Source organism: Capra hircus, chromosome 4, assembly GCF_001704415.2.
Source record: "Capra hircus breed San Clemente chromosome 4, ASM170441v1, whole genome shotgun sequence".
Taxonomy (NCBI): domain Eukaryota; kingdom Metazoa; phylum Chordata; class Mammalia; order Artiodactyla; family Bovidae; genus Capra; species Capra hircus.
In genome coordinates, this window is record NC_030811.1 from 41,244,827 (window position 1) to 41,271,974 (window position 27,148).

At 42.4% G+C, this 27,148-nt stretch overlaps 1 protein-coding gene across 1 annotated transcript in view; it reads right to left on the reverse strand.

Moving 5' to 3' along the window:
* Positions 1 to 27,148, reverse strand: part of GLI3 (GLI family zinc finger 3) — a 314,645-nt gene that overhangs the window by 134,654 nt on the left and 152,843 nt on the right. Inside the window, exon 4 of the mRNA XM_018046999.1 lies at positions 9,793 to 9,898. Within this exon, the coding sequence (XP_017902488.1) occupies positions 9,793 to 9,898 (106 nt within the window). The remainder of the gene's footprint in view (positions 1 to 9,792; positions 9,899 to 27,148) is intronic.

The window sequence follows — 27,148 nt, forward strand, 5'->3', positions numbered from 1 at the left end:
CATTGTAAAGCAACTATACCCCAACTGAAAAGAAAGAAAGAAAAATAAAGCAGAGAAAGAGGATAGTGAGGTTAGAAAGAATGTGTTAATTTAGATCAGCTCTTGGCAAACTCGTGTTACAGGATTTGTTCATTATCTCAGCTACTCAACACTGCCCTTGATTGCTAAAGCTGTCATAGAATAGACAATAGTAAACAAGTGACAGTCACTGGATTCCAATAAAACTTTATTTACAAAAACAGACCCTGGCTGGATAGTTCACAGGCCATAGTTTGGCAATCCCTAGTCATTAGAGGTTCTTAACCAAAGACCTCTCTGATAAGGAGATGTCTGTGCAGGGAAATGCATGAAGCAAGGGAGCAAGCCATGGACACCTAAGGGAAGAAGGTTCCAGGCAGATATATGTTGCAATCTCATCCAATATGGCTTACATTTTATAGAGTATACAGTTGTAATCATTGATCATTATTTATCCACGTTTTCTTATGGTCCTCTCAAATGCCACTATTAAGTATTTTTCAACAGTTCTACCAAGTGATGAGTTACAATTCACCGAACATTCCATGCAGCTATTTATATCAATGTCCAGATGTTAGGCATCACAAGTTCTACAGTAGCAAACCTTGATGTATATCTAATTGTGGGGTGGGGGGAGCTGGCAGCTACAGATAAAGGTTTTACTAGCTTTTCTCATTACTCTCATATTATTAACTTAGAATTTTGCAGAAGACAATGACAGTCTGTGACATTCAAAATTTCTATATATATATATATATAATCACTATTGTTGTTGTTTGGCCACTAAGTCATGTCTGACTCTTGTATGACTCCATGGACTGTAGTCTGCCAGGCTCCTCATATATATACATAGGCTTCCCAAGTGGCATTAGTGGTGAAGAATCTGCCCGCCAATGCAGACACAGGGTCGATGCCTGGGCTAGGAAGATCCCCTGGAGGAGGGCATGACAACCCACTCTAGTATTCTTGCCTGGAGAATCCCATGGACAGAAGAGTCTGGCAGGCTACAGTTCACAGGGTCGTAAAGAGTGGGACACAGCTGAAGCGACTTAGTATGCACACACACACATACATATAAATAAACTGTAGCAGCACAGGCTCTAGCGTTCATCTTCATGAGGAGAGGATGAAAGTCAAGTGCTAGGAATGTAGTGTCTGATGTCTAGATTTAAATAACCACGACCATTAACTTCTCTATGTCAAGGTTTCCATATCTTGGAAAAGAGGCTATTGATAATGACTGCATCATAGGGCTGGCTATTCTATTATATGAGATAGTTTTGTAAAGTCTCTAAAACTATGCTCACAGTAAGTACTGAAAAATGTCATTTTATAGTCATGGCCATTATTATATATATATATTTTTTATTGTGAATGGCTGAGTCATTTCTTTTTTTACCCTTATATTTGGAATTTTGGTATCCCATATTATATTATCAATTAAAGATTGCTAATTTCATTAATTTTATTTCCACGTGAGAGGTCTGGGAAGGCAGCTATTGATGTTAAATGGTACTCAGTCACATAAGGTGACTTCGGACCTTTAACTAGGAACTGATTTGATGTCAGGCGATATATTAGGCTTCCCAGGTAGCGCTAGTGGTAAAGAACCTGCCTGCCAATGCAGGAAACTTAAGAGACATGGGTTCAATCCCATGGGTCGGGAAGATCCCCTGGAGGAGGGCATAGCAACCCACTCCAGTATTCTTGTCTGAAGAATCCCATGGACAGAGGAGCCTGGCAGGCTATAGTCCATAGGGTCACAAAGAGTCGGACACAACTGAAGTGACTTAGCAAGCACACATGATGTATTTGGTGGTGAACAGCATCTGACACTGCAATAGGCATTTATATTAACACCATCTTCAGTAGTCATTGTGTTCTTTTGAGTCCTAAGTGTGCTAATTTTGTTGGCAGGAGATGACACACTCCACCAAAGTAAAAAAATAAAAACAAAGAGGATGGCAGTCATCCTGTACTGGCCTGAAAAAGGAAAATCCATTATCATCATGGAAAGCAATAACTATCCAGAAGTCACTCTGTAAAGGCACGGAGTCAGCCTAGCAAATTCAAGGACATACACAGATGGTCTTTACCTGTAAGACATGTGGTTATAACCTAGTTCATTTTCTTTTTTTCTTTTCTTAGGGTAGAAGTGAGTGTTACAAAGTGTACAAGTGTAGTGTTAGCTACAGTAGTTGACACACAGGCCTACCTGCAAGATATGGGGGGTTCAATTCCAGACCACTATAATAAAGCAAATATCACAATGAAGTGCATCACATGAATATTTTGATTTCGCAATGCATATAAAGGCTTCCCAGGTGGTGCAGTGGTAAAGAATCTGCCTGCCATTGCAGGAGATGCAGGAGACATGAGTTCAATCCCTGGATCGGGAAGATCCCCTGGAACAGAAATGGCAACCCACTCCAGTACTCTTGCCTGGGAAATTCCATGGACAGAGGAGCCTGGTGGGTTAAAGTCCATGGGGTCACAGAGTCAGACATGACTGAGCACCCATGTAGTAGTGCATATAAAAGTTATGTTCACCCTAACTTGAATCTATTAAGTGTGTAACAGCTTTATGTTTAAAAATAGTCAGTGTTTTTTCAGTAAAATATTTTATTAAATATTCATTAAATTTAAAAATATTTCATTAAAAATATTTTGTAAAAAAATGCTAACTCTCAGTGAGCAAGTGCTGTTGGAAAGATGTGCCCATAGACTTGCTCAAAACACAGTTACCACAAACCCTCCATTTGTAAAAAGTGAAACATCTGCCAGCACCATAAAGAGAAGCATAGTAAAATGAAGCATGCCTGAAATCTGAGATGTCATCACACTTTATCAGTCTTAATATTAGGGTAGAGCACAAACACAGGAGGGGAGAAAGGACTTGCCTTTGTTGATCTTTAACTGCACTATTAAAATATCCCAAGCCAGTTATGCCCCCAAACACAAAGTCTTGCTCAGTCTCTGCATCTTACTGGAGACTTTCCTGGGACTGAAAAGAATGCAATCACTGTTATACATTAGGAGCCCATCACAAAGTTTAAGTAGACGGCTAGACTGAAGGCTGCTTCTGAATAGTTATTGGAGGAGCTCCACTAGGCAGAGTAGCTAGCTCACACTGGTGCTGAATCTAGGGAGGGAGGGAGGAGAGGACAGAGAGGAACTGTGTAGTAGTTCTGGTCATCCACTGCCTCTTTCTTTCTCTAAGCTTTTACCATAATGATCTATCTTTTCTTAGAGATTTCTTTGTCTGGAAAGAAATGTATTTATTCAGACTCCAAACTTGCTACTCATCTCCTAGCTCTAACTCTAAAAGGGTTGAGGGAAGCCTTACTTATTTTCAAAGCCCTCTCTTTCCGAGCTAATATTAATGATCTACCATGTACTGTCCTCTCTCCAGGTGCCAGGAAGTGGACCACTTTTGGAGGGAGGAACAGCTCTTCTTACTTAGGTGGAATAATTCCAGGGAGTTAGGCAGTCTTAGAAAGAGGCACATTGACTCAACTAAGAGAGGAAAAAAAAAGAGCTGCTGTGTCGAAGAGAACATGAGTGCTCATTTCCCCCAGGAGAGAAAAGATGAAGCTGATTTTCTAAAATGAATCAGTAAAGTGGATGGTGAAATGCGACAGTCTGTCAGAGCACTGGCTTAGGGAGCCATGCTGCTCGCATTCATAGCTCACGACAAGGATAGCTCTCAGCTCCAGTGGCAACATCTGTGGGGCTTTAGTTATTGTCATGAATTAGTAACTGAGGCTGATTCTGCTTTGAAAAAAATAAATTGCCGAGCTCAGCAAGAAGCAGACGGACCATCCAAAATTCAATTCATACTGGTCCGTAAATGAGAAAACTTTGGCTCAAAATAACTCTATGTAAAAGATCAATATTTTTTTCTCAAGTGAAAATCCAGAATGAATGTGGAATTAAAACTTTATAATTTGGGTTTCTATGAATACACCCTGTCTAATGGCATCCCACTCCAGTACTCTTGCCTGGAAAATCCCATGGATGGAGGAGCCTGGAATGTTGCAGTCCATGGAGTCGCTAAGGGTCGGACACGACTGAGCAACTTCACTTTCACTTTTCACTCTCATGCACTAGAGAAGGAAATGGCAACCCACTCCAGTGTTTTTGCCTGGAGAATCCCAGGGACAGGGAAGCCTGATGGGCTGCCGTCTATGGGGTCGCACAGAGTCAGACACGACTGAAGTGACTTAGCAGCAGCAGCAGCAGCTTTCAAAAGTAAGCCCATGCTGAAATGTGCTCTAACAGTAAAGCCAAGAAAACAAGCATACACTCAAAATGCAAGTGAAAGCAGTCACTTGAAACAACTGTTTCTAGGGCAGAGGGATGCAATATCCCAATCGTTTAAATTTCCAAGTGGGATTTTAAAATAAGTAGTAATCGTTAGCCTAGAGAACATCATCCATCCCCATAGGCTACAACAAACAATGCCTCCTGGAGTTGTGCAACCCACAGCCCTGATGGAGCAGGAAACAGAGATAAGGCCAAGACCAAGAAACAGCCACATGAAATTCCCACCAGCACTATGTGGCTACAGATTCCAGGTGCTGTTATTTACGCTCCCAATGATCTCAGCAACATATAAAATTTACTCATTAATATTTTTGTAAAACATTGTACTCTTTTCTCCATGGCTTAATAAAACATGAACTCTGTGGTCAAAACAAATAATTTGAGAGAGAACAAGATGCTCCAATTATCTACTGAATGTAAGTTCTGGTGAATTCAGTGAAGAATAACTTTCAGAAGAAAACCGGATATGCCCCATATCCAGTGTTTCTTAATTTTCAAACTGCTTGAATTAAATAAACATAATGTAGGAATTATACATTTTCTATGACAATCTTTACATGACAACTCAGGAAAAGACGACATTAACATTTCATATCTCACTTTAAAATCCTGAACTGAAATTCATGATTTTTAAGTTAAGAAAGAAAATACTATAAATTATAACATTATTTTGAGAACTGTATTTGGAACAATTTAAGTTTCTATACTCTTGTCTATACTGCCTAACCATAAACTCTGTGAGAGTAAATCGTGTAAGCTAAAGAAAGGCATTCCACTTAACAAACTGGGTTCTTTAACACAAACTGACGTATTTCCGCACATATTTATAAGGCTTGGTGGTTATTATTAGGCTGTAATTGCAGTTGTTCTAACACCTAATAAGCCATGGTTGGAAAAACAAAGGCAGGTTAATTTGTGATTTCCTCTACTCATTCAGAGGCAAATTAAGTGTCAAACAGCTAATACAGAGCATATTTCATTTTATGAGATTTTAATTTAATTCTGCGCCATATCGTTGATGCCTTAATATAGGGTGGTTTATCTAAAAAGAAGAGCAATTTATAAACCTCTTTCAATAGAATCATTAATGATAGGATATGATAGCATAATTATCGCAGTGCCTGCCATCCTTCTAAACAGAGATCTGTTGGCATTTCCATCATCAACACACGTCCTGTTTCCAAGAGACTTACCATTTAATTCATTACACTGGCACCAGAACAATCATGTGTATGAAACAGTGAGACTATTCCCCAATTTTGTCTACTTACAATTAAAAATATTTATTCTAAAAAATCAGTAAGCTCACTTTATTTCATTGTCTAGAAGCTAATTATAAAGCAAGCATTTTGGAATTCAACTTCTAGATAAAATCACTTTACTTTTCCGGGTTATCCTCTAAGCAAAGATGTGCTTTGAAGATTTCAGTAACCAAGTCATATTTACCTACATTACCCTCCACCCCTAAAATGATCTGTCACAGGCATATCTACACTTGCATCTAAGAAGGTGCCAAAGCATCCCAGGGATTCAAGATTGAGCCAGGCCAGAATAGAATCTCTGAGTGTTTGTCAGGCCCCCAATGGTCTGGATGCTAACTCTCTGTATTTGCTTAGAGCATCCTACTTTCAAGGGTGCTCACAAGAACATGATTCCACTGAACTCTTCGATTTGCAATTTGGAGAGTCGGGTAAGGCAGGTAACTTCATTTTCATGGAATGGAACTAATATATGGAAATTGTAGGTTGCCAATTCCCAGCACCAACAAGTGCAAAGCAAGAGCACAATTCAAGCTCTCTGACTGCTAGTCCACTGTTTCCAGACTGGACCCTTTGGAGGTCTATGGAGCATATTAAACTAGGCACCTGAACAAGTGACTGCCTGCAAATATAGCAGGTACGGGACCACTAAGCAATGACTGATCAGACAAGAGTATTCGTCTGCAATAAAGGCACACAAGGTGCTTAAGGAACAGCCTCTAGGAACAACCTTTGAGACTGCCCGCAAAGGTGATATCTGAAATAGGCCTTGAGGAATTTCCCTGCAGGTTCAGTAGTTAAGACTCTGCGCTTCCATTGCAAGGGTGCGGATTCAGTCTCTGGTCAGGAAACTAAGATCACACGCTGCCTGGCCAAAAAATAGGAAAAAAAAAAAAGAGAGAGAGAGAGAATGAGTTAGGCCTTGAGGATAAGGAGTTTAAGCAGGAGTCTGCCATGCAGGGAGGGAAGACCATTGAGCGTAATGCAGGGAAAATGTCATGTTATAAAAGCAGAGAGATGAGACCCCCAGCTTCCCAGAGACTACTTCGTAAGTTCAGTGTCTCCATCCAGGACTCTGCAATGCCCAGCAGTCCCAGGAGACAATGACATCCTCCCAGCACCTTCCAGAGCTTCTCTTTGGAGCTTCAGGATTATCTACCAGCTTTATAGGATGAATCTTGGGTTTCTAAACATTTAGACAGCTAGAGAACAATTTAGTCAATTGCTGCTAAATGATCCTAAAGCTTGGCTGAAAAAGCAGGAAGTATAATCATCTCTCAGTATCTGAAGGGTTCCAGGACTATCACAGATACTAAAATCCAGAGATCTTCAAATCCTTTACATAAAAAGGCATAGTGTTTGCATATAACCTATGCAAGTCTTCCTGGAAACTTCAGTCATCTCTGGATTAATTATAGTACCCAATACAATGGAAATGCTACGTCAATAGTTGTCAGCGTGCTGGAAATTCAAGTGTTGCTTTTTGGAACTTTCTGGGGTTTGCTTCTCCAATATTTCTAATCCAAGGTTGGTTGAATCCTCGAATGTAGAACCCCCCAAAGATACAATGGGTCAACAATACTAAAATCTACAAAAATCCCAGCTCAGCAGTCATATAGGAAATGCAACCCTCTTCCCTGGAATCCTCCAAACTTGACCTGTCTTATCCCATGGTGTTTTTATCTCTAAGTGAAAGTGAAGTCGCTCAGTCATGTCCGACTCTTTGCGACCCCATGGACTGTAGCCTACCAGGCTCCTCAGTCCACAGAATTTTCCAGGCAAGAGTACTGGAGTGGGTTGCCATTTCCTTCTCCAGGGGATCTTCCCAACCCAGGGATCGAACCCACACTGCAGGCAGACGCTTTACCGTCTGAGCCACCAGGGAAGCTCCGTTTTTTATCTCTAGCAAGCGAATTCTTTAGATACAGCAATCACGACCTAGAACAGTGATCTATACAAGGGCTTGCTATTACAATTCTGCCAAAGAACCAAGACTTGGGGTTTTAATTGACAAATTCACATTTGAATTTAACTACAAGGCAAACTATAATGAACCCAGAGGAACTAGTTCATTTTATCATCTTGTTGTTTAGTGGCTAAGTCGTGTCAGACTCCTTACAACACCACAGACTGTAGCCCACCAGGCTCCTCTGTCCATGGGAGTTCCCAAGCAAGAACACTGGAGAGGGTTGCTATTTCCTTCTCCAGGGCATCTTCCCAATCCAGGGATCGAACCCGTGTCTCCTGCATTGGCAGGCAGATTCTTTAGCTCTGAGCCACCAGGGAAACTCTCATTCTATCATATGAATTCATTTTTTGAAATTTCTCTATAAGATGAGTTTTGAAAAGTGAAGTACTCTGAAATTCTATAGAAAATCTGATCCAAATTACTTCATCACTGCAGACACCTGAATCTGGGTGAAATCAGTCCTGTGCATCTCCCAGGTCCGGTGGGCCCTTGCTGGTTCTGTACCATAAAGCACATCCTCATCTGAGAAGCTTGGGTCCCATCGGTACTGCAAAACTTTGGGAGAGCAGCATGAATTCCATGGCAGATTTCAGCCTGAATTTGGAGTTTTCTTCCCTTTGTATAGGGAGCTTTAAATGGGCCTGTTGGTTTTATCTGAATGTATTTTTAGCAGGCTTTAGAACCCTGAAAATACTCATGTTCCAATGAAATGTCAAAGAATAAGTCACAAGTTTCTGCATTCTCTCTAAATATCCACTTCTCCTTTAATGCTTATAGAAGTCTGAGCACAGATTTATGACTTACCTCCAGGCAAATCTGCTCTGAAATTACAGTTCAGTAATGGGAGATGGATCCAAAAAACTGTGGGTAAAATATTATATGTGTACTTGGGCATATAGTTAGGGCTGTTAATATCAATTAATTCTGTTCACAGAGGAGGACTTGTTTTAAAACAACTTCATTTTTCTTTGACGTATATGTAATTACACAGCTGTAACGAATAGCCTTGGAGATGCAATCTACCATCCAAATAACTAGCATTATTCTTCAAAGTATTTTTTGGGCTTTCTAACTTTACTGTCTCAGAATGAAGGGTAATTACCAGACATGACTAAATGTAAAATCTAGGCCATTCAAAGGGCCAGCCCCTCCCAAAGGTTGACTCCCCTTGTTACCGTATACATCAGTTTTCTGGACAACACTACAAAATAAGGTCATTTCAGCTTAGGTGCAGGCTATCCTGAATACCTGATCTTCTTTCCCTCCAAACTGAGTGATACCACATTTATCTCCAGGACCTTGTCTTCTTTTTTTAATATTTATTTTATATTAGAGAATAGTTGATTATCAATGCTGTATTAGATTCGGGTGCATAGCAAAGTTACACATATATCTACTTTTTTTCAAATTCTTTTCCTATTTAGATTGTTACAGAATATTGGGCAGAGTTCCCTGTGCTATAAAGTAGGTCCTTGTTGCTTATTTATTTTATATACAGTACTACGTATATGTTAATCCCAAAGTCCTAATTTATCTCCCCTCACCTTTGGCAACCATAAGTTTGTTTTCTCTAAGAGTCTGTTTTGTAAATAAGTTCATTCATATCATTTTATTTTAGATTCTGCATATAAGTAATATCACATGATATCTGTCTTTTCTTCCTTTTCTAATGTGTGTTAGTTATCACCCTCATTCCTGCCTTTTATCTCTGTGTAAACCATGTGCTCGATCACATTTGCCATTTTGTTTGGGTGACATTCCCATCAATCAAGTGACTGTTGGAGTAGACACCACAAGGGCTATGAAAATTTACCATGAAAATTTCATTATGACTCATTGTGATCCCTGGAACAGGGCTTTCCCATTAACAGAAATCAGAGCATGAGAAACTTCAAATTCACTCGACCAAATACATATTCTGAGAGGGAATCTTCCATTAGGCCTCCGCTTTTTAATTTAGTATTTAGAGGCCACAGAGCACACGTCAGCAAAAATATATAGGAAATACGTGCCAGCCACCTCGTATGACAGGCATTCTTCAGGAAGCAGCAGGATGTGCTTCAGTGAGTCCAGGAACAGATAGGCTTGCCGTATTTCAAAAGTAAATCTTAGACTTCTATCACAGCTCCCAAGCCCAGTAGCTGTGTTGGTAACAAAAATCGTGAGATGGTAAAAGCCAGTATTTTGTCCTGTTTCTTTGGGCAAAGTTGTAATACTTACACATGCAACGGAGGGATCGGAGACGGATCATAATGGTAACGGCCCTCGTGGTGTCTGGCATCAATTGGTACAGGAGGATGGAACGCAGGAAAGAGATGAGGAGGGTCTGAAAAGGAAAGAAAGTCCAACCTGTATAAACAGAACACTTTAAACAGAATTCCCATACATGAAGCCCCATCGCCACACTGTCTTCACAACTGATGCTGAAATTAACCTGAAGAATTTGTGGAAGAATTCTTGAAAGTTCAGGACCAAGCAAATAATACCAGCACATGAGACAGTAGAGCCACTGAATGCAACCTGAACCCAGACAGGAGAGCAAGAAAGAGGCACATCATGTGCCCCTAGCCTGGAAGAGAGACTGGCCAGAGTGCAGAGGCTGAAGGAAGCCACCAAGCCAAGAGGAAGAGACGCCAAAACACTTCTTTATTTGCATTTATTTTTTTGGCCACATTTATTTTTTTGGCCTCATCACATGGCTTGTGGGATGTTAGTTTCCCAACAAGGGACTGAATCTAGACGCTCAGCAATGAAAAGTTTGGAGAGTCCTAACCACTCAGCCACCAGGGAATGCCTCATTTTTTATTTTTAAAATGACACTGTCATATGAATTTTAATATTTTATTTATTTATTTGGCTGTGCCCGGACTTAGTTGTGGTATGCAGGCCTTTTAATTGCAGCATGTGGACTGTAGTTCCCTGACCAGGGATCGAACCCACACGCCCTGCACTGGGAGCTTGGAGTTTTAACCACCAGGGAAGTCGTGTGACGTGAATTTTAGACACAGACATAATATCACTACTAGTTTTCATCTCTCCCACACATGTAAGGAAAGGAGTTCTTTCAAAAGTCCCTGCTAGAATCCATGTCACATGTAGACACACACACACACAAACACACACACACACACTTAAATAATTCAAAAGCATGCCCCCTCCCACTCCTCCTTGTCCTAGGTCAGGCTTCCAGAATCCCAACACAAGGGCAGCAAATGTATAGGTTGGCCAGAGATGTTACATGGCCTGACAGAGGGACATTTGCAATAAACTGGGGTTCCTTTCCTGCAGCCCCAACATTCCCCTTGGACCAACATTCCCTTGGCCTCCTCTCCTGCTCTGGCTCAGGTCAGTCATCACTGTTTTGAGGTTTCTGTGTGTACACTTACTTAAAATAGTTCTTCTGCTCCCACTTGCCCTGATTATCTCTGACAAATCTGAAAATAAACTTTTTTTTTCTAAGTAGTGATTCACTGAAAGAACTGAAAATATCTTTACCAGATTTTATCATGAGGAAAATCCCGATACTAAATTTTTCCCTGAGTTTCAAGAAGCAATAAAGAAACAAGTCCAAGATCAGGAGGTGAGCCTTCACAACTCTGAGGTGATAAAACAGCAAATACACCAGAACTCGTGTTGTGAATATTACCTTCCATACGTGGTCGCCCTGGAAGCCTGCATGTAGCTGTCACTCCACTGTTGCCCAGAACACTCCCAAGAATTGATGTGTACACCAAACAGGCCTCAGAAGGGCTATGAGCTCCTTTGAAAGGTCTGAAGATTTTGCCCAGTTTGAGTGAGTGAGTGAAGTCGCTCAGTTGTGTCCGACTCTTTGTGACCCCATGGACTGTAGCCCACCAGGCTCCTCCCTCCATGGGATTCTCCAAGCAAGAGTACCGGAGTGGGTTACCATTTCCTTCTCCAGGGGATCTTCCCGACCCAGGGATCAAACCCATGTCTCCTGCATTCCAGGCAGACGCTTTAAGCTCTGAGCCACCAGGGAAGTGTAGTAGGCGGTAAAAGCAATTCCAAATGAGACACTGTGAACAGGCCCCGAGGAATGGCTAGAAAAAGTGACACAGAACCTCCCCATGGGGCAGGGGAGTGGGTGTGTCAAACATAGACGAAGGTATGATTGCATCCTCCACTGTGAGTTTCCTTAAGTCCTGGGGGTGACTATTATACATGTGCTTGTTGAATTCAAGTAGTTTTCATTTTCCTTCCTATACATTTCTCTTGTCCAAATTTTCTCCAACAAGCATCTTTTAGAATGCAAATATAACAACCTTTGTTTTTTTTTTTAAAAAATGATTATTTTACTTCCCCCTCCTGTTTTTTTTTTTTTTAAGACTTTGCTCCTGCTGGCCTCCTTTGAGAATCTAAGAATATGATTAGGAGAATAAAATAAGAGAGAAATACTATTAACATACAACATCACAGCCCTGACAGCACTATGGAGGTGCCCAAAGCTGAACTCCACCAGGTACAGAACCCAGAAGAAGAGGTTCTACAGTGCAGAAAACGTGCATTACTCACTGCCCACTGTACTTGCTCCTTATGAGATAAGGGCAGTGGGGAGGGAATGGTACTGAAGGAGGAAAGGAGTCATCTTGGTATTGTCTCATATCATTGACACTGTGATATCATGATGTACAATGATGCTGAAAATTCAATAGGGACATGCTGACTGCCCGATCAAACGCGATACGTTTTATAAAGTGCATCTGAAAAATACAGTTATATTTTAAATACATCACTTAGGACATTATAAAAGGATGTTGGAATTGTTTTCTTTTGTTTTGCTTTGTTTTGTAACACAAATCTTGCTAGTTGGTGCACTAAGTTTAAATGTCCCACGTAACCCAGGAATCCTGCAGAGCCCAAACGTCCTATTGCATTTAACTCTTCTGGAAGACACTGATGTATCCTTCCTAAAACAACATAAAATTGAATGGCGTAATCTATTTCATGAATCTGAAAGTCTGAAATCTACTCAGTGAATGTTTCATGGTCTTCAGTTTTGAACAATCCCAAATGAATCATTGCGGTTCAGGGTCTGGCGCACCAGGGCTTAGGTGGATGGCCAACAGGCCCCGGGCGTGGTTCTCCTCTCCTCCTGTTAGCAGTCACTGCTGATGCCCATGGGCTTGCCTCCAGCAGACTTCAAACTCAACACAGTCGTCCATTCTTGGAAACTGGGGAAATAAACCTACTAGAACTTGTTGTAAATTAAGGATTCGTACCATCTGACCGACCTCCTCAAGTTTTCCCTGTGCATCATTTTAAATGGTGTTTTGAGGGACTTTGTGACAATTCTGTCAGACCTGGAAGATACTTTCACTTATTTATTTCTTGGTTCTTGGCTGTGTGATTAAATTCTCTCCTCTAGATAAGTGGGTGCTAACTATATCTGCTTTTCTCTATGTGGGTGCAGCTATGAATTATGAAGATGCACAACCCCAGACTTTTTTCATACACACAAGAGCTCAAAATGTGGGCAGGTATTATACCTTCAAAATATGCCTCATATATCCAAAAAGTAACAGTCGTTATCTTTTATATGAGTATTTATAATTATGTTGCAGTGATTATATGCATCGGGGGTGAAAACCAGGCACACAGTTCTATAAAATGAAAAGCATTTACCCAAGCAGTATAAATCTTCACCCCCAGGGAAAACTGCAAGACCCTTATGGACATATAAAAGGCACTGTCATCTTTATATTTTTACGAAATTATTTTAACAGGATTTTAACCCACTTTCTCTTTCTCTCTCTCACGCTCTTCCTTTTCAAAATGAGAGAGAAAATTATCAAGCACTGCAAAAATATTTAAAAGGAAAGAATTTAGGATTAGAATTAGTAATTATTGGGGCATTTAGTAGTTATTTCCCACTGTTGAGTATGTTTTGTGAGTTTAAAAGTTAATTCTGACTAAGTATGTGATGAATCTTACAGAATTGTTTTCTCAAAGTGTTTATTTATGTTACGAGAAAATTTATGAATCCTGCATTCTGGAATTAGGTTAAATAAAGAACCAAAAAATATGAATACGATCTGACTTGATCAAAGACATCTGATTTTAGTTTAAGCATTTTTATTCCTATTTGTTTCCTTCTTGATTTAGTTGAAAATAACTTCTCCTGGACTGATAAAGTCTGTGCAAACAATTACACCTCATGTCAGTGATCAGTGGAAATCACACCTCTTAAGCCGCTTTCGAGTAAATGCAATGAAACAGCTCTCTTCCAATTCAAGACACGCTTGACCACAGCTTAACAGTAGAGACGAAGCATAAAAATCAGGACAAGCATGTCCTTTAACATATGTGGCATCACATGACATTAATCCTAACACATCTCAAAAAAAAAAAAAAAAAAGACACTGGCAAATCCTCAAATGTGGAGCGCTTCTCTTGCATCTCGTCGCTTCTGTGTGGAAGATCGCAATATGCTCCATCAGAGGCCCAAGAAGCTGTCCAAGAAAACCCACAGGACGAGAACAGGCCTGTGTCGCCAGCAGCCACCATAATTATCCACCTCCCAGTTTATTATTTACACATGAGCAGCACAGCTGTGGAGCATCATAACTCAAGAGGATGTGTAATAAGTCACCGCACCGCAGCCATCTCCTGCTCTGGCCCTTGACAAAACACCACATGATGACTTTTCCAAAGTCAGGCGAAAACTGCTGAAGCAGAAGGAAGTGCCACTAAACCTGGCTCCCTCCTATTTATCATACAATTTCCTGACTGATGGTTCCACAAACCAGCTGCTAAGTGCTGTGTACTCTGCTGTCAGCAAACTAACGGGCTAAATGGAAGACAGGGAGAATAATGTGCAGAACTGGGGGAATCAATTTTACTGAAGGAATTAAAATTCTACCAGGTGGGGGTGAGTCTGCAGAGCAGTGGGAAGCAGTCAACTGTCCATGCTTTGGGTTGCAAAGATGATTTATTACAGACTCGCGAGGGGTTTGACTATTGGACCAAATGCCTCTTAGACTAAAGGGAGATTTGCCAAGTGCGAATTATCCGAGGCGCAAGTGGAAGAGTCTTTAAACCCCATAAATATGTAATTGGCTTGACGCATGTTTAAATTGAAATGCATAGTAACAATATTTATGCTGCGTGTAGTTGTCGGTATTCAATTTCATGCTGGCTGTCATCAGGCTGTGCATTGAGGGTCTCATTAGGAATGAGAGGCATTGATTTTTGGGTCTCCTTACAATAGCCTGGGTTATCATAAAACCTGTAGCCAGAGAAAGACACACAGAGGTTTATCTTCAGTTGTTGCATCCTTCTCTCAAGAAATAGTTTTAATATCCTCAGGCTATGAGATCTCTTGGATGCCATTTGGGGAGACTGTCTTTTTAAGGTTTGAAATTTACATACAAAAATTGTAGATTAGAAAAGAGAGATCAAAGGCAGCTCCATTAGTGCCCTGAAGGAGTAATTCACCAAATGATACTTTAGTGGACTGAAAGTGCCCAGGAAACAGTATGAGAGGACCCACAAGAGTAAACCGCCCAGGGCATAAATTCTCTTGGCTTATTTAAATCCTGAAGTCATCTGTTCACTGACTTTGGAATTTATTCTAGATGAGAACTAGAAATGATTTTTCTTGTCATTGGGATCAGCCTTGACTGTAGGAATGTCCAGTCCCCTCCAATTCACTCAATCTCCTGCCATTGGTAGAAACAGTAAAACCCAATGTGGGCAACATCCACGATGCCAAAACCAAGGCAATCATCCAGCATAGCTCAAATGAGAGGTCTCAAGAGGGGAAGAGAGGAACCCTCACCACTCTAATAAGATGAGAGAGAGGCACCTGGGCCTCATGTCTGCCTCTTCCCATCTGGGCATCTCCAGTCATCACTTTGGCATCTACAGACCTTTTCCAGAGCTCAGTGGCCTAAAGGAGACATCACTATGTGGACTGACTCCAACACCCAGACTGACTCCCTGTTCAAACATCCTCATGTTCCTGCCTGTGAACAGGATTATACCATGGACAGAAATATGCCTATGGACCACAGAGCACCAGAAAGGGGCTGATCTGGCCTCTCTGAGGACAGCCCCAGGGTATCTGACCAGGATTATATCAAGTAATAAGGCAGTCTGTGGTCCTGTTGGTATGCTATGAGCAGGATCTATGGTGTGGAACCCCAAAGGGACCCCACTGTGGATTTGCTGGGCATCCAGCTGGAATCATCCCATGAAGCATTTCATGGGGAATCAGGAATCTTCTTTCTGGTCTTACATGTATGTGGTGTGGAGCTGGCAGTATCTCTAGAATCAGGAGTGTAGACCATCTTGTTTATAAGATCCGCTGTAATGTGGTACAAGTTTTAAGAAACTGTAATTCTGGTATACTCTGGACATCTGAGAGATGCCTTACAGTAAAAAAGAGCTATTACTTTTCACTTTACACCACGGCAGGAACCTTAACTTGTAGAGCATATGTCATGGGAGGCAAACTACTGCACCTGGCAGTTTTTGTAAATAAAGTTTTATTAGGATACAGGTGCTGTTTTGTTCGTATACCACCCATAGTTGCTTTCACACTGCAGTGACTGCCTTGGTGAGCTGAGACAGAGAAACATACAGCCCATAAAACCTAATATATTTTATACCTGGAAGTGTATATATGTCAATCTCAATCTCCCTCCCACCCTCCCCTTCCCCCTCATGTCCATCTTCCACATCTGAGTCTATTCTTGCCTTGGAAATTGGTTTATCTGTACCGTTTTTTTAGATTCTACATATGTACCACAATGTATGTTAGTTGTTTTTCTCTTTCTGACTTACTGCACTCTCTATAGGAACTCTAGTTCCTATAAGCACAGGAAGCTCAATTCTGGGCTCTGTGATGACCTAGGGGGATGAGGGGCGGGTGGGAGGGAGGTTCAAGAAGGAGGGGATATATGTATGCATACGACTGATTTACCTCATTGTATAGCAAAAGCACAACATTGTAAAGGAATTGTATTTCAATAAAAATAAATAAATACTTTTTAAAAAATGAATATACTTCCTTCTGGCCCTTACGAGAAACAGTTTGATGAACTTTGTCCCAGTATACCCCAAGAAAGCAATTCTCAGAAATGTTTACAATTCAGAAAAAACACATGCCAATTTTTTTCTTTATGGATGTGTAGTTTTTGAGAGACAACATATTTCATATGTGTAAAATACTGATATGCCAATTTGTGACTTAATATATATAGAAGTGTCCACACTGGTAATTACTCAGAAAAGAAAATTTACTCTATGATTTTAGCAAAACCTATCACAAATAAATTCTAAGATAAAAATGATGATGGATTAAATTAACTATAAATCTAGCAAATAATGGCAATAATCACTTAACATTTGCAAATTTAAGTTTTCTTATAAGTTAACTAAAATATACACAAAGTTAACATAGAAAGCTGATTAAAAAAACTACGTTATTTACAAAACCCAAACAATTTTAACCTTCTGGCAACCACCCAACATTCCTGACATTCCTGACTCCTTCCGTTTTTTTCTTTTCTTTTCTTTTTTTTTTTTTTTTTGGCCTCAAGGCAGTGCTTTAGCATCTTAGTTCCCTGACAAGGGATCTAACCTGTGCCCCCTGCAGTGGATCTTAACCACTGGCCCAACGGGGAAGTCGCTGATTCCTCTTGTATGAATATCCATGGGCATTCCCCACTACACAGACAGCACTCTTTCTATTATTTCTTCTGTGGCAGCAAGGAGATATATTAAATTGATCTAATATTCTAAATAGATCTAAGTGCTACCCAGCACTGCACTCTAGTCATACCAAAACCCATCCAGGCCATACTCCTTTACAAACATAATTATGTGTTTCTACAAGAAAATGATAAATAGCCCTCTGCAAGTAAATTAACAAGAAATCTGTCTTTACCACCTCAATTATATCCTGGGTAGTGAACAAAAAATTGATCTCTCCTCTTCCTGGTCCCTTTTAACTTCTTTTACCCAACTAATCTTCACAAGTTTTTCCACGAAAAATCATGTCCATTGTATTACCAATGGCAGCAACAGGCCACGTCTGCCCACTGGCTGGCCAACGAAGTCTTCCACCTAGAGTCTCTGGAATGCACCTTGCCTATGATCCCATATGTATCCATCATATTTTTGTTGTTTCTAGCTCTCCTGCCAAGATAAAAGAAAAAAAAATAAAGAGAGGGAAAGGAAGCAAAGAGAAATAAGAGAAGGTTTACAGCCATATACCTAACCTGCAAAACTATCCAAGGGAAATTACATGAAAATATATGAAGAGTCACTATATTTAAGTGACAACTCCATTAACTTGAACTATGGCATCCAGTCCCATCACTTCATGGGAAATGGATGGGGAAACAGTGGAAACAGTGTCAGACTTTATTTTTGGGGGCTCCAAAATCACTGCAGATAGTGACTGCAGCCATGAAATTAAAAGACACTTACTCCTTGGAAGAAAATTTATGACCAACCTAGATAGCATATTCAAAAGCAGAGACATTACTTTGCCGACTAAGGTCCGTCTAGTCAAGGCTATGGTTTTTCCTGTGGTCATGTATGGATGTGAGAGTTGGACTGTGAAGAAGGCTGAGCGCTGAAGAATTGATGCTTTTGAACTGTGGTGTTGGAGAAGACTCTTGAGAGTCCCCTGGAGTGCAAGGAGATCCAACCAGTCCATTCTGAAGGAGATCAGCCCTGGGATTTCTTTGGAAGGAATGATGCTAAAGCTGAAACTCCAGTACTTTGGCCACTTCATGCGAAGAGTTGACTCATTGGAAAAGACTTTGATGCTGGCAAGGATTGGGGGCAGCAGGAGAAGGGGACGACAGAGGATGAGATGGCTGGATGGCATCACTGACTCGATGGACGTGAGTCTGAGTGAACTCCGGGAGTTGGTGATGGACAGGGAGGCCTGGCATGCTGCAATTCATGGGGTCGCAAAGAGTCGGACACAACTGAGCAACTGAACTAACTAACTAATGCTACTGGTATATTTTCTTATGAAAGCATGGACATTAAAATATGGAAATTGGTTACCAATGATATATTCTTATCTCAACGATCAGTTTTTTTTTAAGTTGCTTCACCTGTGTCCTACTCTTTGTGACCCTACGGACTGCAGCCCACCAGGCTCCTCTGTTCATGGGATTCTCCAGGCAAGAACATTGGAGCAGGCTGCCATGCCCTCCTCCAGGGGATCTTCCTGACCCAGGGATCAAACTTGCATCTTTTATGTCTCCTGCATTGGCAGGGGGGTTCTTTACCACTAGCACCACCTGCACAGCACAATTTAAAAGCCAAATTCATAGTTTGGAAAATGTACATTGGGATTCATAATGCTGATGAAATGAAGGCAGAGGATGAAATGTTTCCAGGAAAGCATTTGGTATCTCAGCTCTAACTACAGAAACCTTAGAGACAGACTGAATTCAGAAGTCACCTGGCTTAGTGAGTAAACCAACAATTAACAACAATGATGAGGTCTAGAAGTTGTGTCCTAAGCAAAATAAATCAACTGACAAAAGTACTTCCAGCAGACTTCCCTGGTGGTCCAGTGGCTAAACCTCTGGGCTCCCAACACTGGGGGCCCGGGTTCGAAGCCTGGTCAGGGAACTATATCCCACGTGCTCTAAGACCCAGCACAGTCAAATAAATAAATAAATATAAAACAAGAGCCCCAAAACATTTTTTTAAATATTGTAAAATTAGCAGAAGTAGGTTGAGAAAGGTAAAAGCAAAAGAATACAATGCTTTATGTTTCATAATACCCATGTCTGTTTCTTCATGGGATCTTCTTGACAACCCTAAAATCATCATTTCCAAGGCTTTATTATTATTCTTCCTAAGTACTGTTTCTCCTTTTTTCCTATTACCACACAATCTTGAGGGGTAAGAAGGGAAAAATTTCACGATCTGCTCAGAAAAGCTAAATGAACAACCCCAATGTCATAGAAACCAGGGCCAAGTTGGTGTTTTCTCTACTCCACCACCAGAAGTGGCGCTCCCAATATGATGGTCCTAAACACCTTCAAGGAGCCCATCTCAGTCTCCATCCTGTTCAGAAGCAGGAACCAGGAAGAGCCCTCAGGACATAAGCTCAGGTCTTCTGCATGGTATTAATAACTGCCTGGGCTGAGGCTCAGAGGTTCTGCAGAGTTCCACAGCACAGAATGATGCTGCTAGTCAGAGAGGGCCACCCATCCAAGTCAACCTTGGGAAATAACTTCTTTGGGTTGGCCAAAGAAGTTCATTTGGGTTTTTCTGTACCATCTTATGGAAAAACCTGAACAAAATCTGTGGCTAACTCAGTATCTTGAAGGCACTGGAAAACCTACAAAGACCTTCAGGATGTGCTGCTGTGCTGTGCTTAGCCTCTCAAGTTGTGTCTGACTCTTTGTGATCCCATGGACTGTAGCCCGCCAGGCTCCTCTATCCATGGGGATTCTCCAGGCAAGAATACTAGAGTGGGTTGCCAGGCCCTCCTCCAGGGGATCTTTCTGCCCCAAGGATCAAACCCAAGCCTCCCGCATTGCAGGCGGATTCTTTACTGACTGAGCCACCAGGGAAGCCTGTGCTGGTTGGACTGGAGGCCAAATAATAGCAGCAGTGACCAGGTCCATACAGCACTGGAGGACTCTTTCAACTACCTGGTGGGCCACAATAACAGGCTAAACTAGGGCCCTGAAAGGCCCTGCCATCTCTTCAGAATCCTGCCTGTGCAAGTTCCAGGTCCCCCTGACCTCCCCATGTTCAGAGCCTACTCCAGGCAAAGGCCTACATGCCCTGAGTTAAATCATCTCTCTGAAGTTCATCTTCATCTTCTAGCCCCGCAAGTCTGCCTGCCTCCTGCTGGGCCAGGAGTCGCTTCATGTAGACAAGCAATGTCCCCACCCCATCCCATCCCATCACCCCACTAAGATGGGGCAGATAATGGTGGGCACTCAGAGAAAACCACCCTACGCTGGGTCTTTTCCAAGACACTGAATGTCCTTTCCCACCAGGAAATGTGGATCCTCCAGGCAATTCAGGAGACTTGAGTAGCCTGCTAACACCCATATGGAAAAAGCTCTTTGACACAAAAGGTTAGAGGTCTAAAGTTTAAAAGCTCATGACAGAAATGACAGGGGCCCCTTTGCCCCCACTCCCCCTTTTTCTGTCAATAACATCAAAGGCCCTGGCCTGTTCTTAATGCTATTATTGTTACGCCTTTGGAATCCATTGAAATTCCAGCACGTTGATTGCACACTGGGAGCCCTGAAAGGCTCCACTTTCCTGCCCCTTAAACCCTGAATTCTCACTGCCATGAAGCACCAGGAAGCAGCAACACACAAAGCTTTTAAGCAGAGAGTTTATTTAAGTGCTTCTTTCACCATGATTGTAAAATAACAAAGCACATGAAGTGAAATGATTCCCTTGTAGGAAGGCAAGGAAATCAGAGAAAAGGGACAGGCTCCCCTATTTCTAAGGGGAAAGAAAAACTCTCCTTCACATGTCATAGTTCATGAGAATGCAAGTGCCAAAATATTCCTGATTTTTCTCGTATCTCTCTTTTCCCTGAAATCTTACATTGGCCACTGGGCATACAATGGACACACGTCCTCAAAGACGTTGGCTCTATGCGCACAGATCAGATGGCATTATCTGAGGGGATCACTTTCTGCTGAAGGATGGTGCTCAAAGGTCCAGTATGGCATTTGCCTCTAGGGCACCCCCACTACTAATGATTAGACGGCCACAATTTGGAAGTTCTCAATGCCTGAGTCTTTCTCCTATCCACAAATAAAGTTGAGTTTATACAATCATTACACCGACAGCATGGATCAAGAAACGAGAAAAGTCCAGTTCATCTCAATGACACACCTGAACTCTCTGTCCACCTTTATTGGAATGGGAGGCCCATTTAGCTGTGCCACCTGTGAGTTCCTCAATGATCATGACCATGTGACTTACCTGACTACCTCCCTCCTTCTCCATCCACTCACAGTCACTGAGATGCATTCGTGATCCCACATACCCACACGTTCCTGGGTATGTGGATAAAAAGCTCAGAGCTGCTTTTTATCCACACATGTCCATGACCACCCCCACCTCCACTCCCCAAAGTTCACACTCGTTACTTCCTTTCCTGTTGGCTGTCCTTCCCATTTGAAACCACATTTTATAGATTCACCTAGAAACAAATGACTATAATCATAACAGATTTTTTTTCACACATACAATAAAGCCAACAAGATTCAGACCTATTTACTCCATAAAGCTGTCCAAGAGACCAAGTGACAAAGATGAAGGTTGTTCATAAAATCTAAAGCCCTCACGTGTAAGGGTTGTTGTTATTTCTAAGTCCTTCTCCTTCAACCCAGGTGTCCAAGTGAACAGTGATAGTCAACATCTTCATTTGAGCATCTCAGCTTTAGACTTGATCTGATTGCTCGGTCCATGTTCCCCCCTTGCACTCAAGCCTTCACTGATCATGATGCACGTGGGGTTCTTCATCCCTTGTCTTTAAGTAAGTTTTGTGGCAAACACCCAGCTCTGTTCCCCAAATTCCAGATCAGCCCTACGTAATGAGCCCTTATGTATGAGCCAAACATAATGATCAACAATTAGGTGAGGGGGAAAGAAAGACAGCCAAAGATACAGGCAAATAATAAATAGCTCTCATTTTTTGAGCATTCACTCTGTGTTCAGGGTTATCTTGGGCTTTCCTGATGGCTTAGATGGTAAAGAATCCCCCTGCATGTAGAAGACCTAGATTTGATCCCTGGGTTAGGAAGATCCCCTGGAGAAGGGAATGGCAATCCACTCCAGTATTCTTGCCTGGAGAACTCCATGGACAGAGGAGCCTGGCAGGCTTCGTGGCCATGGGGTCATGAAGAGTCGACAATTTTAGCATTAAGCAACTAACACTTTTCAGGGTTACCCTAACTGCTGCTCAGTTTTATTTCTACTACAAGACAACTCAGTGAAGCAGGTATAACTACCCCTACTTGACAATGATGAAACAGGAAACGAAAGGCACTGTTTAAAAAAAAAAGACAACAGGCCCAACATGGAGTCACCTATGCTAAGCCCCATGTCACCAAACCCAGCAAACTGAGACTTAATGATAGTTTTGGCTCCCCTTAGAAATGGAATCTTAAACCAGTCAATCAGAAATCACCTGGTCGGCTCAAGCGAGGCAATCCCATCTCCTTAAGGAGAGTGACCTTGACGAAACGAGCCCACTTTCTGCTAGTATATCTCTCTTGTCCCAGCTCCCTTCTACCTATGAAAGTCTTTGACTTTGTATAGCTTCTCTGAGCCCCTTTCTATCTGCTAGACAGGAAAGCTGCCTGGTTCATAAATGGATGAATAAAGTCAGTAAGATCTTTAAAATTTACTCAGTTGAATATTGCTTTTTGAATAGCACTCAGGTAGGACCTGCAGGTCCGGTCTGACTGCAGAGCCCTGGAAGCTTCTGATCACGAGGCTCAGGCCTCCACTCAGAAGGCCTCATGATGGCTTCAGTGCTCTGCTGTCACCCTCTTGAAATTCTTCATCATTTTTGAGCAAGGGCCCCGAATATTCTTTTTGCACTGGGCCCCACAAATGTCATAGCCGGTTCAGAGTAGAGCTACTCTTCTCCTCCTGGGGACTCCCCTTGCTTCAGGTGTCCCCATAACAAAACCCATAGGCAGCTGAAGGGTATCATTTATACACCCACCTTCACCCCAGGTCCTGAGGTAGGAACAAGGTGAGCGTTCCTCCTCGGGTCCCCATCTCAGGTACACATCCTCGGGGGACCATCATTCCAGCATCTCAAACACTTCTCCCAGATACTAGGGACCCGGCCCACATGGAGCAGGTCCCAGCTTGTGTGGCAGGGTGAACCCAGCTGGATCCCCTATGACACCCTCTCACTAGCCTTCCCAAGGCTAGCAAAGTTGCCCTGCCAGCCGCCAGCCACCCCAAGGGCTAATTGGCTTGTTTTCATCTTGACCGAATGAAGCAGAAGTTCCCTCTACACATAAATAAATCACAATTACTAACTGCTAGACTGGAGCGGCTCTCTCCTCCCCTGTGGCCTTGGCAGAGGAATTCCCAGGCCCGCCGGGCGAGCACAAAAGCCCCAGACTGGCCGGGCGATATCCGCTGGCTGGGCTCCGTTTATTATTTAAACAGTAACTTAACGACTCTTCCCGGAGGTGAACGAGGCCAAACTGTTTTCCTTCCCTACACAAAGCAGAGATGCAGGGCTTATTTGAATGTCTTCAACGTTTACTTTAGTTCCCTTGGTTAAATACCTTCCTCCGCAGAGTCAAACAAACAGTTCACTTCATTAGAAAGGCAAACAATTTAGCAAGAGAATACCAGTACTTGAGGGGGACCCGCTTTGAGCCCAAAAACCCCTCTGCCCTGGGAAGGGGGCCCAGGGAGGGTCGAGGCAGCGCATGGAGCTCACTTCAAAAGCCTTTTCACAAATACTTCACACATTCACTGGTAATTAACAGATAACCCCAAAGAGATTATCTGCCCAGAGGCTGAGGGCCCTCAGAGGATTATCCACAGAGAGAAAGCAGAGCCTGGAGGGCACACCCTTTTTTCTCGAAGTACAAGTGGATCAAGTCTTCTGGGAAAACACCCAGAAGCTACCTACACCCCTCCCCGCCCCCACCACACCCCCATTTAAAATAACAAAGCCACAGTGCATGGAAATAATATTCATTGGAGCCACAGCTGCAAAGTTGGGCCTGGGGAAAAACCAGGGCCAGGGCAGCCAGGATGGCATGGATAAAATGTGCAGGAAAAGACCAGGACAAGAAGGCAAGGACCATGCGGGGTGTGTTCCCAAGATTCCAGCTCAGAAGTGGGGGTCACATTTTCCAGGCAAAAACTTGGTGTAAACTGGGGAACAGGTTGTGAGCGGGTTAAATTGGTGCTTTCTCTGGTAGCTATGAGAGCCCAGCATAGGGCAGGTTGGCAGCCCACTGGCCCACTGAAGCCTGGAGCACCTGTGGATGGCTATGATCACTCCAGCCACATACTGCAGGCCTGCAGTGGGAACCCCTGGCTGGGGAACCCCTTGGCAGATGGAGACAGAACCCCACGCCTGTCACCAGCTTCTTCCAGTACAGTGCATCTCAGGCCTTTATGTCACATCCATCCATCCAGGGCACAGGAAACCATCTGAGGTTCATATTAGATAATGAAGGAGTCTGACTGACGTGTACACACTGCTATATTTAAAATGGATAACCAACAAGGACCTACTGTATAGTCCAGGGAACTCTGCTCAATACTGTGCAACAATCTAAAAAGGAAAAGAATTTGAGCAAGAATAGATACATGTATATGTATAACTGAATCACTTTGCTATATACCTGAAACTAACACAACATCGTTAATCAACTATATTCCAATATAAAATAAAAAGTTAAAAAAATTAATAAAAACTAGAAAGGATCCACTCTCCTTTTTCTTTAAGAACACACATACCCGCTGCCACCGCAGGTACACATACATCACAACAGGAGAGAGTAGTGGCAAACAAAACTGGGGCTGGGCAGGCAGCCCTATTAGACTTGAATTTGGGGCTTCACCTACGTTGTGCTTGTACTGAACAGGGTCAGAGTAAGCAATTCCAGTACTCATGGTTTTTAAGAAGTTGGTAAACCTCAAATGCCAACTGCAATAAATCATACAAGTCTCTATTAAAACTATAAATCACTCATGAAATTTAATACTGTCATGAAGAGTAATTAAGTGCTAATGTAATAAATCTACAAAAGAAAAAACAACACACACAACAATGAGGAATCTAAAGAGCAAAAGAATGCTTAGGTCTTAGAGCTTTGAGACAAATCTTTGTGCCCCCTCTCCCCCAAAAGGAAGTCTGCCTGCTGCTCCTCAGGGATAGGAGAATCATTTAAGGGCCACCCACTCAAATAAACTCAGGACTGAGAGCCTAGAACATAATGCCCTTCTTCAAAACAGAAAAACCACACCGAAAATCTGCCCTGGTTCTGTGCTATTTTGCTAAGGGAAAGAGAAAGGAACCAAAGGAGGGGCAAAGAGGAGTGATTCTGTCCAAGATGCATCTTGAGTTACAGTGAAGTTATACAAAAGAGTCTCAGTTGTTCCTATGACCTTACTACCTCACTTGTACTGACCAAATAACGGTTTTGTTGATAAATGATTTGTTCTCAGCTCTTCAACTACTCTAAGTCTTTTCATTTGACTAGGATAACTATGGAGAAGGTGATGGCAACCCACTCCAGTACTCTTGCCTGGAAAATCCCATGGATGGAGGAGGCTGGTAGGCTGCAGTCCATGGAGTCGCTAGGAGTCGGACACGACTGAGCAACTTCACTTTCACTTTTCACTTTCATGCACTGGAGAAGGAAATGGCAACCCACTGCAGTGTTCTTGCCTGGAGAATCCCAGGGACGGGGGAGCCTGATGGGCTGCCGTCTATGGGGTCGCACAGAGTCGGACACGACTGAAGTGACTTAGCAGCAGCAGCAGAGTAACTGCAACCAGGAATTCTTTCTTGGGCTGCTTCAGCCGTAGGCTGAATCACTCAGGGCTCAATCAATGGCTGATAAATACAGTAAGTCCCCTACATGCGAACCTTAAAGTTGCGAACTTTCAAAGATACAAACGTTCCCTTGCATGTCCAATCACACAAGTTAGTTCACGTGTCTGGCATACACTGTCCTGTGCCTGCATCCTCTACAAGTGGTTGTGTGTAGTTTACTGTACAGGACTGTATAGAGGACAGTAGTACAGTGTCTTTATTTCAAGCCCAGGATGACCTGCAGCAAGCATAAAAGCAGTGATGATGTAGCTGGTATCTTCTATTACTGACAATCCTTCAGCTCCACCATCTCCTCTCTCTCCTCCAGTCAGTAACTCTTCTTGCCTGTTAATTCAATTCCATTCCCTGTATGCCAGCTGTTGTACTGTACTACTGTGCTTTTCAAGGTCAAGTACTGTAAGATTAAAAATGTTTACTTTTGTTTGCTTTTTATGTATTATTTGTATGAAAAGTATTATAAACCTACAGCTAATGGTGCCTAGGCGAACTTTCTTGGACTTACAAACAAACTGGACTTATGAACGTGCTCTCGTAACGGAACTCATTTGCATGGAGGGGACTTGCTGTATGTACATGAATAAGTAAAGATGGGTTCACATACAAACCTAACAAGCATTGCCAAGTCCCAGGCACCACATGGGCCATGGAAATACAAGGAGCCTAAAAGTAGGGAGTCCTGCCCAAGAGGAGCTGGGGGACCCACTGGTCACAAAGCCATGAACAAGAATGTCAGCTCAAAGAATCCCAGTGAAAAGATGGTGTTCAGGTGAGCAGTGAGTAGGGGAAGCAGGGAGGGAGGGAAGAGGGTCAAAGAAACTCCCTCTTTTTGAGGGAAAATCTTGTTCGGAAGAAATGAGTGGGAGCAAGGTGAGTGAACCCACAGAGAGTGTGTGTGAAGCAGCCAGGTGTGTGGGCGGGCCAGAAGGGCCCAGGAATGGTTTAGGGCAGCAGTCCCCAAAATTTTCAGCATCAGGGATCGGTTTTGTGGAA